Here is a 19,366-nt window from a genome sequence, read left to right as displayed (position 1 = left end):
GAGAACAAAAATCCATTTTATTTTCCACTGATACTTAAAGAAAACAAAACAACAGACATGTCATATTTTCTCAATAGAAATAAAATATTTCAAAAGCACTGATATGATTATAAAAAGGTACAAAAGCCATAAAAAAGTGCAAAAAAAAAAAAAAAAAAAAAAAAAACAACCAATAACTAGGTGTCCTATTTTTGTCTTTAGAACTTGATCACAAATCTAAGGCATTATAGATCTTAAATGATAAATGATCTTATTATTATTTTCCTGACCGTTAGAGCAGATGGTCTTTTCCCAGCATCACTAACTGCATATGATGGAAAACATATATATATAAAATAATATAACACAATAACAGTGTAGCTTTTTATTACATAAAGTCTTAACTTTAATAAAAATACAGATTATGACTGAATTATTTATAGAAATGTTCTCTGTTCTTCTGTAATTAACTTTCTATATTACAGTCCTCGAGTTTGCAGGCAGTTTCAGAGAAGTGACTAATAGCTACGTTTATCTGTTAGATTCCTTTCTGCTTACGTTTATATTTAAAGTGATTTATGTAATAATGATACTAAGAAGAAGAAGAAGAAGAAGAAGAATAGTAATTAAGTGGGAAACACATCTGGTTATTAAACAGCTAAAAACAAAAAGTAAAAACCCTTTGAAGTCCTTTGTGTGTTTACTAAGAAGACGCTAGTAGAGGAGTAACGAGTGAGTAATAATCTGCAGCTGACCAACAAGCATGTGACTCATAAAATTCCACATAATTTATATATTCAAAAGATTCATTGTGGTATGCTTTTCATCCTTTAGCTCCTTCTCTCTCATCCTGGAGACTGCTCTCAATCAGGTCCTGTAGGTGGGAGAAGGTGGGTCTGTCCTCGCTGTTGAACGCCCAGCATTGCATCATCATGCTGTACACCTGGATGGCAGGTAAGAGCGTTGATGTTACTCACAATCAGACCCTCTTCTTAGAAGCTAACTCTGAGAATGTTGCACAAGCCGTTTCCTCTTTGCTTACTCCTGTTATTTCTGGAACTGAAACTTTACATTACATTTCTGTGCAACTCTGAGTGTGGCTTTTCTACATTTTCCCCTTTATCACTTTGTAGGTATATAGTTTCGGCTTTAATAACAGCAACAATAAAAACATGACCATCGCTAATGTCCTCTCCACATCAATGACGCGTGTATGTCCCAGTGACAGGGACAGCGAGGACACGGCTAAGTTCAAATCAATCAGATAATCTCAAACCTGCTTACTACTGAACATAGCTACGGGTTATAGTTACACAATAAACCAGTGTACTTAATGTCGATTATCTTGCTAGCAAATACATCACACAATAAAATAGTTTACTGAATCAGGTAACTACCTCTGGAGAGGTGACCTGACGACTAACCTGACACTGAAGTGAATACAGTCACTGGATAAGGTGCTGTTTGATTGCTCTCGGTTGTTAAATGTGACTGCAGCAGCTTGTTTTCTCTACGGACTGACGAGGCTAATCACTGAGCTGAGCTACATGTCTGTGAGAATGTACTGCAAACCCTCAGATTAGTCTGGATCAAGAAGGAATTTTTTTTATTCATGCACCCTCAAGGATTTGTGAGACATTTTCACTTCGCTCACATCAAAGGAGGACCTCAAGGCACCATTTGTACCAGGACTCACCTCGGGTTAGCCTATAACGCCCGTAATCATAGCGACAACCTCGGAGAAATATTTCTATTGTCTCCTTCACTAACACTAATGCTCGAAATCAGTGGCACAATGACACACTAAGCCCTTAATAAATGTGTGTGTGTGTGTGTGTGTGTGTGTGTGTGTGTTACAGTAAAATACTCAGTAACAGGATGGTGTGATGAAACTAACTTACAGTTACCACCTCAAAGCTGATTATATTCCTCTAACAGCACGTCCCCAAGTGTTTTATTCCTCTTCTATCGCAGCAATTTACCAACGATTTCGATTTCATATTTACTATAGAACAACACGCTGTGATTTTTATCCGTTTATAGTAACATTTAATACTGTTGAGTGTTAGCAGAACCTCTGTCTTGAAGATTGTTGGAAAACTTAAACTTACAGCTTTACCACTTAAACTGGAGACTCCTTCCATAAATGTTAAATTACTTTAAAATTCACCATATCAGCTATTACACACATTTTTTAACCTGTTTATACGAAGCGTCCGCCGTACACGTCCCTGTGAATGATCTGTTGCTATAGAAACAATAACATATTATAACGAGCGCATTAATTATAAATAAACCTGCGATTTGCAGCTGCACTACTGTTAGAGCTGCTGTTAGAGAAAATTAATCAACACCCTTCTGACCAATCACAATGCAGAATCCAGCAGCAGCGTGGCATAAACATATTAATTATGTACTAATATTAATTATATATTAGTTATAATTGTGAATAGTGATAAAAGGAGTGATATAAAACCTCTATAAGCATTTATATAGGATTGGCTAATAGGTTTGATTAATATTAAACTGAAATACTTTTCGTTCTGGACAATCTGAATGCTTAAGTTTAAATGTTGTTGCACAATGTGCAGTGACAGGTCTCCTGACCAATCAGAAACTAGGTCATAAACGCTGATGCGTACACGCCCTTCTGATTTCTGCCAGTCTCTCCTCACGCGAATGTCAATGCGGTGATGATCCTCACAACCAGCCTGACCTGTCTGGATTAATTCCTATCAGGTTTGCTCTGATGCTCCCATAATAACGACGAGGCGATTAAATCACACACCCCGGGCTTTATGATTGGAAAGATTAATGTGCTCTTTCATGGTATGAAATGAAGTGTGTTTTTACTTTTGGTGGACACATGGCAGGCGCTGGCAACCTCCAGTTTTCCTTCAGGATGTTGAAGAGATGAGCAGCCATCATGGTGCCTTGGATGTCACCTCCTATCCGATGGAGTGACAGCTACACAACAAAACGTTATAATTATACATGTTACAAGTTTCTGTTCATGCAAAGATGACTGTACATGTTAAATGCTTTTGTTAGCTTTTTCTGATCGAAAATATATTCTCAACCAGGCAACAGTCTCATGACATGTGACAAATTTTTTTTTATGAGCTCCTCTTCCTGCCATCCTGAGACCTACAAACTCCTCTCCTTGCCTTCCTGAGACCTACAAGCTCCTCCTCCTGCCATGCTGAGACTTACAAGCTCCTCCTACTGCCACCCTGAGAACTACAAGCTCCTCCTACTGCCACCCTGAGACCTATAAGCTCCTCCTCCTGCCATCCTGATGCTAACAAGCTACTCTGAGACCTATAAGCTCCTCCTCCTGCCATCCTGATGCTAACAAGCTCCTCCTCAAGCTCCTCCTCTTGCCATCCTGAGACCTACAGGTATCTCCTCCTGCCATCCTGAGACCTACAGGTTCCTCCTCCTGCCATCCTGATGCTTACAAGCTCCTCCTCCTGACATTCTGTGACCTACAAGCTCCTCCTCCTGCCATCCTGATGCTTACAAGCTCCTCCTCCTGCCATCTTGAGACCTACAAGCTCCTCCGCCTGCCATACTGAGACCTACAGGTTCCTCCTCCTGCCATCCTGATGCTTACAAGCTCCTCCTCCTGACATTCTGTGACCTACAAGCTCCTCCTCCTGCCATGCTGATGCTTACAAGCTCCTACTGCCATCTTGAGACCTACAAGCTCCTCCTCCTGCCATACTGAGACCTACAAGCTCCTCCTCCTGCCACCCTGAGACCTACAAGCTCCTCCTCCTGCCACCCTGAGACCTACAAGCTCCTCCTCCTGCCATCCTGATGCTAACAAGCTCCTCCTCCTGCCATCCTGATGCTAACAAGCTCCTCCTCCTGCCATCCTGAGATCTATAAGCTCCTCCTCCTGCCATCCTGAGACCTACAAGCTCCTCCTCCTGCCATCCTGAGACCTACAAGCTCCTCCTCCTGCCATCCTGAGACCTACAATCTCCTCCTCCTGCCATCCTGAGACCTACAAGCTCCTCCTCCTGCCATCCTGAGACCTACAATCTCCTCCTCCTGCCATCCTGATGCTAACAATCTCCTCCTCCTGCCATCCTGAGACCTACAATCTCCTCCTCCTGCCATCCTGAGATCTACAAGCTCCTCCTCCTGCCATCCTGAGATCTACAAGCTCCTCCTCTATCCACAAGCTAATAAAGCATGTTTTTCTATAGTACAATAATGCCGTAACAGCTTCACAAAAGTACATGCTTCAGGATTTGGCATGCATGTAAAGATAAGCACAGTTGTCATGGTGATCAGAAATCATTGCAAAGTTAAACAAGCGTGATTAGCATTCCTCACATACCCGCTTAGGGTTCCTGCTCTGCTCGCAGCAGGAGAACACCTCGTGTAGAAGAACGCCAAAACTCCACACGTCTGATTTGTGGGAAAACTTGTACTCTGATAAGGACTCTGGTGCGTACCTGAAACAGATTTAGGATAAAAAATGTTGTTAAAAAGGCCAACATGATTAGTGTCAGAGCTTCACAATCTTTTTTAAACTCCTAATTTCTTCATCTCATTTTAAAATCTGCTGCAGGATTTTTAACGTTGCCTTTTTACCTAATAACTGAACACATTTAATGTTAATGAGAACTTCGCTCTTAGATTGCCACTTTCCTTACATGGGCATATATCTTCCTGTTCTCATTAACCTCACACACCTTGTGTAATTAATCTCACCTGCTTCTTCTTTCCATCTTTATTTTTCAAGTCAGTGATTCAGCATTGTTTCTCACAGTTCCTCCAGGAAGTCACGCGTTCCTCAAGCTGAGATTCTCAGCTGTGCTCTCGTATTTTTTTATTCGTTTTTTTATTCAATGCATGCAGTCTCAGAAAAAAAACAAGCAGTAAACTGTAAACCTGTCCTTGTCACTGGGGTGGTACAGTCTAGAGTACATCACACCTTTAGAGAGCATCTTTAACACGGTAATGTGAATGCAGTTTACCTCTAAAATGGCTTAATAAACATAACTGCAATTTAGGAACCACAGGAAACTCATGAAGCTATAAGAGATATCCCCTGGCGGGCAGCACCCCAGTGACAGGACCAGGTTCAGCTCAGTACTCTTTATTTCTGAGAGTGTGTATGTTAGGCCTAAAGAGGAAGTACAGCCTGTAAATCCCCTGAGGTCATTTTGCTGTTGGAAATTCCCACATGTGATAATGTAATGTTGTGTCTCTTAAACTGGTAGAAACGTGGATCATTTCTTAAAGCGGTTCTCTCTGAGTTCCGGCTCTGAGTTGGGAACAGAGAGCAGAGAACTGCGAATTTAAGCGTGGAGAATTATCAGCCTGGGAATGCACCGTGTTATTAAACACTCATGGACGTATTCAGAGCAGAGTTCAGTGTTCAGAGCACTGTGAGGATTTAGTACAGAAATCTCACACATCGGAGTTCGGACCTCAGACGTAACTGCAGACTGTCGACTCGAGTGAGGAGCAGGATTAAGTCCAGCCCCACTGTCTGACAGTGATTTATATTTTGGCTGTAAATACATCCAAGGCGTATATTATGCTCATAAATATGACAGTGTTAATTAATTAACCACATCGCCCCTTTAAAGTGCACGAAAAGGATTTTTCTGCATCACAATTCCTTCTTGAGTCTGCATTTTCTATCCCTGATTTTTCTGGGGGTTTAAAGGTGAGTGTGTGTGTTTAAAGCCAGTGGTCTAGACCCTGCTGAAAAACACAGTCTCAGAAAAATCTCAACCTCAGAGGTGTGAACTACACGCAGGTGATTTTAATAATCTGAATGTGGAGCTCAGGAAATCCACTTAAGCAGCTGCGTAACCCGACTCTGAATACCAGCAACTTTCCTCATGGAAATACTGCTGTAACTTCGGGACTCAAGTCTCCAGCTCTGAGTACAGCCATTAATTATTATTCTGTAAGAAGTGTTTCCTAGACACTTTGGCATTTCTGTACCATGAAATCTGTATAAGAATGATATTATATTATTTATCCTAAGCCCTGGAATTGTAAATCCAGTAAAGTAAAGTGAAGGGGGAAGTGTAAGTGTAGCTGTGCTCAGTACCAGAAGATGGGACTCTCTCCAGACTGTGTGACTCGATAATACTCTTTATTCAGCGGGACGATCTTAGTGAGGCCGAAATCTGCGATCTTCACCAGCGTGTCACTCGACACCAGGATGTTCCTCGCTGCCAGATCACGATGCACATAACGCAGGTTCTGCAAATACTCCATTCCCTACACACACACACACACACACACATACACACACACAGTATTGAATATTAATTAAGAAAATAAGAGTATCCACAATGTGTGTGTGTGTGTGTGTGTGTGAGACTGTATGTCTGTACGTTACAGATCTGTGAGGTGAACAGCAGCATGCTGATGTGTGTGTGTGAGTGTGTGTGTGTGTGTGTGTGTGTGACTTTGTGTCTGTACCTTACAGATGTGTGAGGTGAACAGCAGCACGCTGATGTGTGTGTGTGAGTGTGTGTGTGACTGTGTGTCTGTACCTTACAGATCTGTGAGGTGAACAGCAGCATGCTGATGTATGTGAGTGTGTGAGTGTGTGTGTGTGTGTGTGTGTGTGTGTGTGTGTGTGTGTGTGTGACTTTGTGTCTGTACCTTACAGATCTGTGAGGTGAACAGCAGCATTTTCCGTGTGGTGATGATGTGTTTGTTTTTCTCCATGTAGCTGATCAAACTGCCGAAGGGCAGGAACTCCATCACCAACCTCATACTCAACCGTCCTACACACACACACACACACACACACACACAGGATATAATGAGAAGGTATAGGTGTAGTTCGGCTATTTCACCTTTCCAAACTGTTGTAGTTGGAACATATTGCCTTGTAGTCGGAATATCAGCGTTGTAGTTGGAATGTAGGCTGCGCTCACACTAGAGAGCAACAAAGTGACAGATAGCTGTTTATTTTCTAGGTGTGTGTGTGACACGTAGCCGAGATTTCAGCAACACCAGCAAGTGACATCCGAAGTGAGATTTTCTCAACTTTATGTAAATTAGTTATTATGATGCTGTAAAGAAGAGACAAATTCAAATGATTGTTTCGAATGATTCCTCGGACTAATCCTACGGCACGTGTGGTCCGACGCTTCTTCAGTTCCCTGCTCACAAGCAAGTGTACACAGCTAGTACAGTTAGCTCGCTCAATAGGCCACGCCCACAAACGACAAACTACAAGGGCTACAAGCGACTTATCACTTGCTAGCATAAATGTACAATAAGCTGTGATGTCATAGGATTACAGTGCGTGCGTGTGTGTGTGTGTGTGTGAGTGTGTGTGAGTGTGTGTGTCTGACCTGCGCTGTAGCAGATTCCCCTGTATTTGACGATGTAGTCACAGTGCAGTGAGCTGATGGTCTGAATCTCTCTCTGGAAGTCGGCCATGTTGGACTGTTTGTTGGACTGCAGCTGTTTCACGGCCACCATCTCTCCCGTATTATCACCCAGCGGGTCGTACCGACACAGATCCACCCTGCCGAAGTTACCCTGCACACACACACACACACACACACCAACATTATCAGCAGCACCAAAATCATACTGATATAAACATACTTGATATAATGTTGAATATTGCATGAATATTGCGGTATACTGTGCAGCTGATTATCAGTGCTTATGTAATGCCTGAAATTGCCTGAGAGACATGATTATATACATGATATACGTGTGTGTGTGTGTGTGTGTGTAGGATATTAGGATATATATTGTGTGTAATTATAGGAATTACAGGAATTCAGGAATATATAATTACATCATTATTTGTAATGTAATTAAACAGGAACTTGTAGATGTTTAAGCCACACACACACATTTGTTTTTAAAGGGAATGACTAAGACCCATGTTTACGCTGAAATTGGCACATGACTACATTTCCCATCAGTCACTGCACCTCACCGGATGATGTCACATGACTGTTTGCACCTGTGTCACATTTTTGTTAATGAGCACGAGTATTTAAATCACATCTTGCACCTCACTCATTGTCTCGCTTTTTTTCTTTCGTTGTCGTTTGTTATGTTACGTTTTCTAGTCCATGTGTGTCTTTCTGTTTGCGTATGTCTGCATTCACGTTTTTTTCTGTATTGTTCGTGTGCCATTAAATTACAAATCTGCACTTGCATCCGCCTTCTCTACAAACACCTGACAGTTTGATGCTAACTAGCTGCTACTGTAGAGCGAAACCCGCAGTTTGTTTGTGGGGGCGGGACTTATTCATTTTAGAAAGCGTTTGATTAAACACAAATGAGATGAGTACAGGATGAGTCATCCAAGATATTTCACTGTTTTCCGGGAAATGAGAATTGTAAAGGTAAAAATAAGAATATCCACGATGTATACTTTTTTAGATATATTTTCGAGGCCTGTTTGTGTCCACAGCATCAAGAGGCATGTACAAAAAGCTCTGAAACACAGATATTCATTTCATTCACATTTAAAAAGCAATAAATGACCCAAAGGTAGATCATGCTAAGCCTCACTGGGGTTCATTTATTGTCATTTTAGTATTTTTTTCATGGGACGTATTAATCACATGCATTTCCTGTAATTACCTTTCGGTATTTCCTGAAGTAATGTGTTAGTAGTGTTTGAATTTTAAAGACCTCTCGTGTTGCCTTCAAACCTACCGAAAGGTCTGCTTTGCATATCAGCTCTCTGGATTTTCAAGATTAAAAAATTGTTTTGAATATAAGGTCAGAAATGAATGTAAGGACATGTAAGGGCTCATGACAACAATCACGATAACAGTGGAAAGTTTTACGAGAGCTGTGCATGAAATCACTAAACATTTACAGTTCGACTTGCTGGAATGTTTTGGCTCGGAGTTGCCGTCTAATAAATTTCGCTTTTAATGTTCCAGATGTACATAAAATACGCAGCGAGTGTGTGAACAGCGCCACATGCACGGCTGCTGCTTCTGTAAACCAGGCTCCTCTGCTGGGCATCAGGACGCACCACACCGCCCCGACGCGGAATATTTTCCTATACCTGGTAATATTCCTTTGCACTGACATAAAAAATGTTTAAATATTACAGTAATCCCATATTATTAACCTGTAGAGCGGTAAAGGCTCGGGCTCACAGAAAATTCATAATGTCCATTTGGCTTTGTTTGCACAAAAAGTTTGGGAAGCTCTGCGCTAGTAAACTAGGACTATAATTACATGTCTCCATCTAGTGGCTGATTGAGGGGTGTGTGTGTGTGTGTGTGTGTGTGTGTGTGTGTGTGTGTTCCCACCTTCCCCAGAGAAGAAATGAACTTGAGGTGCCTCTCCTCATACACTTCCTGTTGTTGTTGTTTGCACAGAGCTCTCCAGAAGCTGTCTCTCTCTGGCACAGAGCCGCTGGCGTGCAGAACCTCGTAATCTACACACACACACACACACACACACACACAGGCAAGTGTCATAAACACTGAGTGCACCTTTAACTGACCTGTTTGTTTTTAAGCTACAAAAATGTACACTGCATGAAGTTACTGTCTTATAACTGTAGAAATATAACACACAGGTTGGTTTCTGTGTGTGTGTGTGTGTGTGTGTGTGTGTGTGTGTGTGTGTGTTACCGGGAGTGATGAGGCCATTTAGGTGGCGTATGATGCTGCGAGAGGACGGTCTCAGCTCAGCCTGATACTGCATACACTGAGAGATGAGATCAGCCAGTTCAGCCCACTCCAAACACGGCAGCTGCGAGCGCTGATCATAAAACCGCTGCTTCTGTTCACATTCACAACAACACACCAACCTTATTCAGCACTCACTCAGCCTTTTAACAGTCAGAAGTAAAGCTGTAACATCTTCAGGACAGAGGAGTTTACACTTCTTTGCGGTTTCTCAGTAACATGACGAGCTGCGTTTGTTTTTGTCTCATTAACTTCAAGAGGCTGGTGATGGAGCGACTGTTTATAGCTGCTATAACGTAAGTGACAACAGGAACTAACTCGTTTCACTGATGTACAGCATTAAATGTAAATTAAGGACATTATAAATGGATAAAAAGTACATGTTCTTTAATAACTAAAATATTGTAATTGTTGGTAAATTGCTGTGGTATAAGAGGAATAAAACACCTGTGGATGTGCTGTCATAGGAAAATAATCAACACCACTCAGTGTTTATTACTCATGCCATATAAACTCTACTTTCAGACAGCATAAACAGTTCCAACAGAGGGGGTGGAGTCTAAACATTACACACCGCTGCTTTAACTGTGTCTGTGCTCTGAGTTGTGCTGTGGTCTGGGATTAACATCCTTAAATCAAACACCTATTTAACACTGCATTCACATTCATATGTAAAAAAAAACTGAAATAAATATGAAATTAGTTCAGAGTGTGTCACCTGTTTGGGGTCGAGGCGCTGCAGGGGAATTTCTCCTCCATTAAAAATCTCCCACAATGTCGTGCCAAAGCTCCACTTATCACACTGCTGCCCCAACTCCAGCTTCTCCAACACCTCTGGGGCCACCCACGGGATCCTGTCTAAAACCACTACACACACACACACACACACACACACACCCATACACATAAACACACACACAAAACCAGTACTAGTGTCATAAAGAGGCTCCTCCTGATAGAGAGTGTGTTTACACTGGAACTGGAAATCACAGCTGGAGGAAGACAGGGCAGGTGCTTTTTTTAGATAACATCTCCCATTTTTTTTTTTTTTCAATGTTTGACCTTTAACCTTTACCTTCTTTGCCCAGCATGGCCATACTGATGCCTGGATCACTGAGTTTAATGAAAGGCGAGTTTTCGGAGTTTTCGGAGTTCGGATCTCCCCCTCGTGCCAGAAGCAGGTTTTTTGCACAGATGTTCCCATGAACAATGTTTTTCTCCTCCTGTAGGAAACACACACACACAATCACATCAGTTCAGCCTCGTTTATGTCCACATTATAAATCAGGTTCTACACACGGTTATATGCCTTGTAATGCGAGTGTAATGCTTCGTTGTGCCGCCCTCGGCGCTTGGGCAAAATCCCTGACATGTCTGGCCCCTCTGGGTAAAATGTTCAGGACTCCAAAATCCTGAGGCAAATATTGTCCATATTGTCCAATGTTGACTTTTCCAGAGAAGCCAGGGAGCAGACATGGGCCTGGGACAGGCTCGCCGGGGTCATGAGACAGGAACAAGGCTTGGGGGCCGGCCCTGTCAGCCTCAGGCAGGAGCAGCTTGAGCAGGTTGTGGGAGGTCGCATCGTTGGCCTTAGGCAGGAAAAGAACCTGTTAGGTCACACCGTCATAAATCACCCTCATGAGAGCTATGAATTCAGCCACACTTCCTAGGTCCATGGTTGTTTTGGTGACCAGAAGCTCCACCCACAAGCAGGCCCCACCAGTGAACAAGGACAACAAGAACATGAGCCACTGGTTCTCTTCAGGTTTGGAGTTCGAAAAGCTCTAAAAATAGATTTGGTTCTGAAGCAAGAATCCTTTCAGGAGGTCTTCAGAGCCGGCAAAGAGGTCCAGGAGGTACATGAAGGTCCACTGGAGGAAGTGCACCGAGTCAAATGCTGGCATAGTGATTGCAGCGTTACACCTCTCTCGCTTCCCTGCTACATCCGTGTTGATGGAGAAGTAATCTGTCATGTGATGCGAGTGGAGACGGATGCAAATGCAATTTAAGCGTTTATTAGAGAGGAAGGCAGACAAATTCAAAACGTGAGTCAAAATCGAGAACGAGAAACAGGCAGAGGTCAGGCGATGCACAAAGGGCAATAGCAGGGGTAATCCACAATACACAAACCAGAGGACAAAACAAGATCAAGAACTGGAGAGTAACAACACGAAACAAAAAGGCTTGGTAAAGACAGGCGGCAAAACACTGACCAGTACGTCATGACAAACAAGGAAACATGAGGGCGATAAATACTACTGTAATCGATGGTACACTGAACACAGGTGTGAGTGATAAGGACAAGTGCAGGATACAACCAATGACAATACAAGGGAGGAGACAAGACATGAACCAACGCAAAACACACGTGGCAAAGTAAACAAAACATAAGACAACATGGAAGTGAGAGGCGTGAGCTGCTTATACACACTGAACGCTTCGGTGTGCAGCACTCAGCGCTCGGGGGAAATCCCTGACAATATCAAATAAAACCTGTCCTTATTTGGTATAGTTTGGAATAGTTTGGCAAAAACTAGTAATCTTCTTTAGTTTTACAGCATAAAGAAAATTCCAAACCATGATTTTAATCTTTATGCATCGCCATCATTATTTACCTCTGATTAGAGGTTTATTATAGAGTTATTATAGAATAGAGTCCATATCTGCATATTCATATCCTCCTACATTCATATCATATCTGTGTAATACATATTCCATTCTAGCTTTTTACCATAACTGCACCTTCCAAAATGTCTAAAGTGTTCATTTATGATGTTACTTTCTAATTAAAGAATATAACACAACAGTCTTAAAGTTACAGCTTGATCTCTGACTGTTACAAAGTGCTGACACTGGAGACTCCTTCCATAAATGTTACATAAACACATTCTCCCTACAGAAAACATCATATCAATGATTACATACACATACACACACAAGTCACTGTGTATGAGCTGTTACCATAGAAACGATAATGTATTAGAACAAGTGCGTTAATATAAACCTGCACTACTGTCAGAGCTGCTGTTATAGAAAACTAATCAATACCTTCTGACCAATCAGAATCCAGAATTCAGCGGCGCTGTGGGATAAAGTTCATTACTGATTGTTGTACATGTTTGTATGTTTTGAGGATTTCTCTCACCAGGAAGTTGAGTGTGCAGGCGAGCTGCTTGGCCACGTCCAGTTTCCAGCTGAGTGAAACACTCGATCTCTTCAGGTAAAGATCCAGAGCTCCGTACTTCACAAACTCCTGAACCATGATGTCTACAGAAATGTTTTTTTTACTTTCATTAGAGAAACTGAACCAAGCTCGTAACACTTAATGCTGGAAAAATCCAATTTATTATCCTTCACTGTTAATAAAACTATAAATGTAACCTGAACAGAAGTAAAGGGTTAAATTAATGAGGTCACAGAGTTAAAATACAAGAGCTTCATCATCAGCATCATCATCATCATCATCATCATCACTACTCCAGGACTCTCAGTGCTCAGTGGGTTCTCTCAGAGAGCTCTTTACAGCAGTGGAGATCAAAACACGACACACACACGACACACACACACAAAAGTCTGTCACATTAACATTTAGAGAGATTTTAAAGGGATGGTTCAGTGAAAAATGAAATGTACTTCACGTGTAGCTGATGCTGATAAGCCCAGACCTGATTCTTGTGTTCCGTGTGTAAAGTTCGCTACTTTCGTTTTGCACTGGAGCTATGAAGGTGATACGAAGGTGAAAGTTTCTCCCTCTCAAAGTTATTAAGTGGAATTGTAGCAAAAAGCTACATGAGAATGATAATAAAACTCTATTTAGGACATAAAGGTGTAAACACGAGGGAGCGATGTATCCGAATACGAATACATTATTCAGAATGAACAGATGATGTGTTCTGAACAGATACGAATAGCTCAACGCTGTAGCTCGAAGCCAGTGCAGAACCTTTGTGGTGATATTTATAAAAAGATTTGGGGTGAGATGAGGTGACGCTCCATTACGTGTTCGCTACATTAACTACCTCGTAGCTCCAGTGCAAACCTAAAGAGGCAGTAACGGTGTCTCGGCAGATTGACTGCATTTAGGGGAGACTGTGTTTCTCTAAATTTACATGTCGTGAATGCCTCGTCTCGGTGCGAGTCACAGTTTCCAGCACTGCTTGCGTTTCTGTTTCCATTCTCCACGTGCTTCTGCCATGTGTATTGCTGCGTCTGCCTACTTACACTGTGCACTAAAAGTATGTACTCATTTGGTGAAGAAAAACTACATACTTTTGAGTGTGTAGCAAAAGGGTATTCAAGTACTGGGACGTACTAACCAACACTTCATGTAACGGAAGAAACGAGAACGCTGTTGCCTAGTTACACACACTGTCACCGTAAACAACCTCCTCACTGCATTTCAGCTTTACTTCATTCATTATTCCTTATATCATTTATACTACATAATCTAATTTACTATTCCCTTGATTTATTTTTCCATATTTCATTTAGACGTCTCTAAAACGTGTCCTTGAATTCAGCGAAGCAAACCATGACAAAACTCCTCCTCCCTCGCGCAAGGAATTGTGGGTAATATTAGCTGAGAAAATGTCCACGGAGCCACACTTCGAAAATCTACCAGAAATAGTCGACCATCCGGGAACCTCTGGGATCCTCGTTTCAACATACTATGATTTGGGACACGATAATTCTAATCTCGGATACTGTTTAGGACGGATAGTAGGCGAATTGAGACGCAGTATTCGGTCCTGTCTCCGCCCCTGTGCTGTCATTGGTCAGTTACTGATTGTAGGCACCTGTTCTGTGTTTCACTCTGATTAGTTTGTCTCCTGTTTCTCATGTCCCTGTTTTCTAGCTCATGTTGTGTGTTCCATGTTTATAACCCTGTTGCCTATCATTACTTTGTCTACCTGGGCTCTGACCTCCACTTGGAATCATCAGTACGATTCCTGGGTTGCCTTTAATAAATACCACGTTGTTTTTCACACACTTGTGTCCTGCTGTATCAACCCACGTATTATACAGCTTTATTAACAAATACACCGGCACTTAAGATGAATTTTATCCTGCGGCCCTGTGGCTGTGTTCCAGCACCATCTAGTTTCCCTTGTTTAAATCCAGACCCCCACCTTCAGGGCTTTTCACTTCCAATGTCAAGTGAAGTTCATTAAATAATCATTAATCGACATCACTGTAGACATAACAAGCACAAATTACCCAGAAAGCCCTTCTTCAATTGCTTAAAAAAAGTGAGTGAAACTTACTTTTCGATTTATGGACACTGACTCCGTACACCATCAGCAGGTGCGTATGGGAAATCTGGCTCATGAAGCTGGCTGCTTCGAAGAAAGACTAAAAAAAACCAGATTTAATTCCAAATGATGATCAGCTTCACTGTGCTGTAAATAACCCATGAGTGTTTATTATTATTATTATTATTATTATTATTATTATTTAGTTTTGAAATGTTAAATACAGAAACATTACAAACCTTCTTTACATATTTACACAGAAAACGTGTGATTAGATATTATTTTATTCCGTAGCATAGAGTAGGTTAAACTGCATTTAAGAGGTTGCTAGTAAAGAACACGCTTCAACTTTGTGCTGTTGTTGGTAGCTACTTAGCTAATTAGCAGTTAGCGACTGAGTTAGCGCTGTAAATCAACCTGAAACAAACCTCCCAGCTGTTTTTGTGTTCTACATCCAGAACTTTGAGCAGAACGTCAGTGGTGTGAGTCTCTCCGTCCTGCCGGTCCACTTTGCCGCCTCTGTAGATCTGTGTGAACGAGCCCTGACCCAGACTTTCCTTCTGAAAAATGCATAATTAATAAGAATAATTATTATTAATAACAGTGTATTTTCATTTATACTGATAACTCTTATCATTTTGCTTTTTGCACTCTCAGTTGGCCAGTACGATTGGCTGAGAGCAGTACTGTGTGTGTGTGTGTGTGTGTGTTCTCACCCAGATTAAGTCCTCGTGTTTGATCATGTGGAACTGAATGTGACTGGGTCTGTGTCGGTGCTGAGTCGGGGAGCTTGGCGTCTCACACACACTGCTGTTCCTGACGATGATCAGGTTCGAGAGCTCTGCACACAGGTACACTCATTTACATGTAGTCCATCTGCTACTCTGCACAAAGTATTGGTACCCCTCCACCCCAACAATGGAAAGAGACCTCCATGAGAGCACCACTGAGCACAGCCTGTCTGCAGCACACACCAGAGGAGGCGTCCTACTCAGACACGCCCACCTGTCCTACTCAGACACGCCCACCTGTCAAACACGCCCATCTGTCCCACTCAGACACGCCCATCTGTCCTACTCAGACACGCCCATTTGTCTTACTCAGACACGCCCACCTGTCCTACTCAGACATATCCATATGTCCCACTGACACGCTCATATATTCCACTTAGACACACCCATCTGTCCCACTTAAAGACACACTCATCTGTCCCACTCAGACACACCCATTTGTCCCACTTAAAGACACACCCATCTATCCCACTCAGACACGCCCATCTGTCCCACTCAGACACGCCCATCTGTCCCACTTAAAGACACACCCATCTGTCCTACTCAGACACATCCATCTGTCCCACTGACACACCCATCTGTCCTACTCAGACACGCCCTTATGTCCCACTGACACGCCCATGTATTCCCCTTAGACACACTCATATGTCCTACTCAGACATGCCCATCTGTCCCACTCAGACACGCCCATCTGTCCCACTTAAAGACACGCCCATATGTCCCACTGACACGCCCATCTGTCCCACTGACACGCCCATATGTCCCACTTAAAGATACGCCCATATGTCCCACTGACACGCCCATATATTCCACTCAGACACACCCATCTGTCCCACCCAGACACGCCCATCTGTCCTACTCAGACACGCCCATATGTCCCACTTAAAGACACACCCATTTGTCCCACTCAGACACACCCATCTGTCCCACTCAGACACACCCATCTGTCCTACTCAGACACGCCCATCTGTCCCACTGAAACGCCCATGTATTCCCCTTAGACACACCCATATGTCCTACTCAGACACGCCCATCTGTCCCACTCAGACACGCCCATCTGTCCCACTTAAAGACACGCCCATATGTCCCACTTAAAGATACGCCCATATGTCCCACTGAAACGCCCATATATTCCACTCAGACACACTCATCTGTCCCACTCAGACACACCCATCTGTCCTACTCAGACACGCCCATATGTCCCACTTAAATACACACCCATTTGTCCCACTCAGACACGCCCATCTGTCCCACTCAGACACGCCCATATGTCCCACTCAGACATGCTCATCTGTCCCACTCAGACACACCCATTTGTCCTACTTAAAGACACACCCATCTGTCCCACTCAGAAACGCCCATCTGTCCCACTCAGACACGCCCATCTGTCCCACTTAAAGACACGCCCATTTGTCCCACTGACACACCCATCTGTCCTACTCAGACACATTCATCTGTCCCACTGACACGCCCATCTTTCCTACTCAGACATGCCCATATGTCCCACTGACACACCCATGTATTCCCCTTAGACACACCCACCTGTCCTACTCAGACACGCCCATCTGTCCCACTTAAAGACACACCCGTCTGTCCCACTCAGACACGCCCATCTGTCCCACTGACACGCCCATTTTTCCCACTCAGACATGCCCATATGTCCCACTGACACACCCATCTGTCCTCAGTCTGTCCTGTACCTTTAGCTTGAGGTGGACAGCACCTGCCCAGTTTGACAGGAAAGTCTGACAGTACAAGCGTGTTTTCCTTGTAGAAGTCTGTGAGTCGTCTCAGACTGTCGAAAGAGCTGTGGATTCCTGCCAGGTGAAACTTGTCGTTCTTCTCGATCAGACAGTCTTTATAGTCGATACCAAGCGGCGTCTGTGTTACACAAACACACACACATACACGTCTCAGAGACATGTGGGAGGATAATCACACACGCTACAGATGATGTACTGGATAGATATTATTTAAATGAGCAACAATTTTTGCTATCTGATGAAATATCAAGTCTGAATGATAATAGAAGCTGGAGACGCTTTACAGGATCGAACTCTGCATTCACACTAGTGAGTGAAAAATCGCTCATGTTGCTCATAATTTGTCTCTTGTGGGTGTGGCCTGTCTGGTTTAGCCCTGGTTTAGTTCTTATGAGAAACAATATTAGCTGAAATGTACAGCATACAGCCTCTATATGAACTGTACCAGCTACATACACTCACCAGAGGCTCCACCAATCTCTGCTACTTCCTTCCAAGCTTTATTTTTCTTCGTAATGTCTCTATACATATATTTAACGAGACGTCATGCAAGACAGGCTAAGATGAAACCATTCTTACAGGATTTTTTTCTAGGTTTCTGTGTTAAAATGTAAATGGGAATTATTTGCAGGTAAGAACTAAAGTTGTGAGTTGGAAACTGAAGTGTTGGACCACATGCACTGTAGGACTGATCTGAGAAATCATTCAAGCCAATTGTTTGGATTTGTTGCTTTAGTATGTCATTCCAAATTTGCATAGGATTGAGAAAATCTCAAGTGTAAGGTCACTTGTTTCTTGCCAGTACTGTTGAAATTGCAGATCCATATCAAGCACATAGACAGAAAACGAACGGTTGCCTGTTGTTTTGTCACTCGCTAGCGTGAACACAGGGTCAAAGTAAACGTAGTGTGTTACCTGTAAGCAGACCATGAGGAAGTATTTATCAAACTCCTTGGGGCTGCGTCGAAGAAGGAATGTACCATTTTTAGCTCCAGCCTTTTTGAGCTTGTGCACCGCAAACTCTGACCTGGAGAAAATAAAATGTGGAAAACTCCACCATCATGCTTATCACAGAGCTTATCACAACACGTTTTAGCAGTGCGGCTGAGTGGGTAAACATCTGGCTTACGTGATGGGGCCGTGGCAGTGACTGTCGATGTCCTGCAGCAGACTCGGAGGAGCCACTTCAGAGCAGAAATAGTGACTGGAGTCCGTGGTGAGTCTGAAGTAGTTGTCGATGAGCGACACGAAGGACAGAGCCACAGCCAGCGTCTCAAACTGCACTTCCTGTTTTTCAGAAAGAACACATGCACATCTTTCACTTTTATTTTTCACACCCATAAAACACATACTGTAATTATAATACTACTTGGAATCTCTGATTATTATTATTATTATTATCATTATAGATGCTACCACCACCATGCTTCCCTGTAAAGATGGTGTAATGGATTATAAATTTGGTGTAGATTCATGACATAAAAATCCCAAATAAGTCTAATTCTATAGCTTACAACAATAACTCATCTCACTGCTTCCTTGATAGTTACCAGCATTAGCAAAGATTTTTTTTAAATCATTTAGTAAAGTGAATTACAGCTGATTTTTATCAGAGTAGATCCACATCCTTTTATAGACTGTTGATGTATCACAGTAGCTAGCAACACTGGCTAATTTCTACTCACCAAGCATCTGTCATCCTGTCTGGTCAGAGTTACCACACGTCCCTCAGCAGGAAGCTGCTCTTGGCAAAGACGCTTCATGTTGATTTCTGTGATTTGTGGGAAGTCACAAAATGTCTGCCACTCCTAAATTGATCGAAGAAGTTTGATAATTTGTCAGGAAGAATCTTAACATTGCTTCTTAATATTGGAATGAATTCAGGCAATACACTCAACATATAC

At 42.6% G+C, this 19,366-nt stretch overlaps 1 protein-coding gene across 1 annotated transcript in view; it reads right to left on the bottom strand.

The window, feature by feature from the left end:
* Nucleotides 1-19,366, bottom strand: part of jak3 (Janus kinase 3 (a protein tyrosine kinase, leukocyte)) — a 27,927-nt gene continuing 8,561 nt past the window's right edge. Inside the window, exons 7-24 of the mRNA XM_026911599.3 lie at nt 19,148-19,270; nt 18,592-18,749; nt 18,378-18,489; nt 17,400-17,580; nt 15,625-15,749; nt 15,337-15,468; nt 14,921-15,008; nt 12,802-12,923; nt 10,732-10,879; nt 10,375-10,523; nt 9,600-9,750; nt 9,273-9,400; nt 7,329-7,518; nt 6,628-6,752; nt 6,065-6,237; nt 4,331-4,448; nt 2,833-2,946; nt 1-922 (exon numbers count right to left, since the gene is read on the bottom strand). Coding sequence (XP_026767400.3) covers nt 803-922; nt 2,833-2,946; nt 4,331-4,448; nt 6,065-6,237; nt 6,628-6,752; nt 7,329-7,518; nt 9,273-9,400; nt 9,600-9,750; nt 10,375-10,523; nt 10,732-10,879; nt 12,802-12,923; nt 14,921-15,008; nt 15,337-15,468; nt 15,625-15,749; nt 17,400-17,580; nt 18,378-18,489; nt 18,592-18,749; nt 19,148-19,270 — 2,457 coding nt within the window. The 3' untranslated portion in view covers nt 1-802. The remainder of the gene's footprint in view (nt 923-2,832; nt 2,947-4,330; nt 4,449-6,064; nt 6,238-6,627; nt 6,753-7,328; nt 7,519-9,272; nt 9,401-9,599; nt 9,751-10,374; nt 10,524-10,731; nt 10,880-12,801; nt 12,924-14,920; nt 15,009-15,336; nt 15,469-15,624; nt 15,750-17,399; nt 17,581-18,377; nt 18,490-18,591; nt 18,750-19,147; nt 19,271-19,366) is intronic.

This window comes from Pangasianodon hypophthalmus, chromosome 8, assembly GCF_027358585.1.
Source record: "Pangasianodon hypophthalmus isolate fPanHyp1 chromosome 8, fPanHyp1.pri, whole genome shotgun sequence".
Lineage (NCBI taxonomy): Eukaryota > Metazoa > Chordata > Actinopteri > Siluriformes > Pangasiidae > Pangasianodon > Pangasianodon hypophthalmus.
The sequence above is the reverse complement of the archived record's forward strand: the minus strand, read 5'-3'. Positions and strand labels throughout refer to the sequence as shown.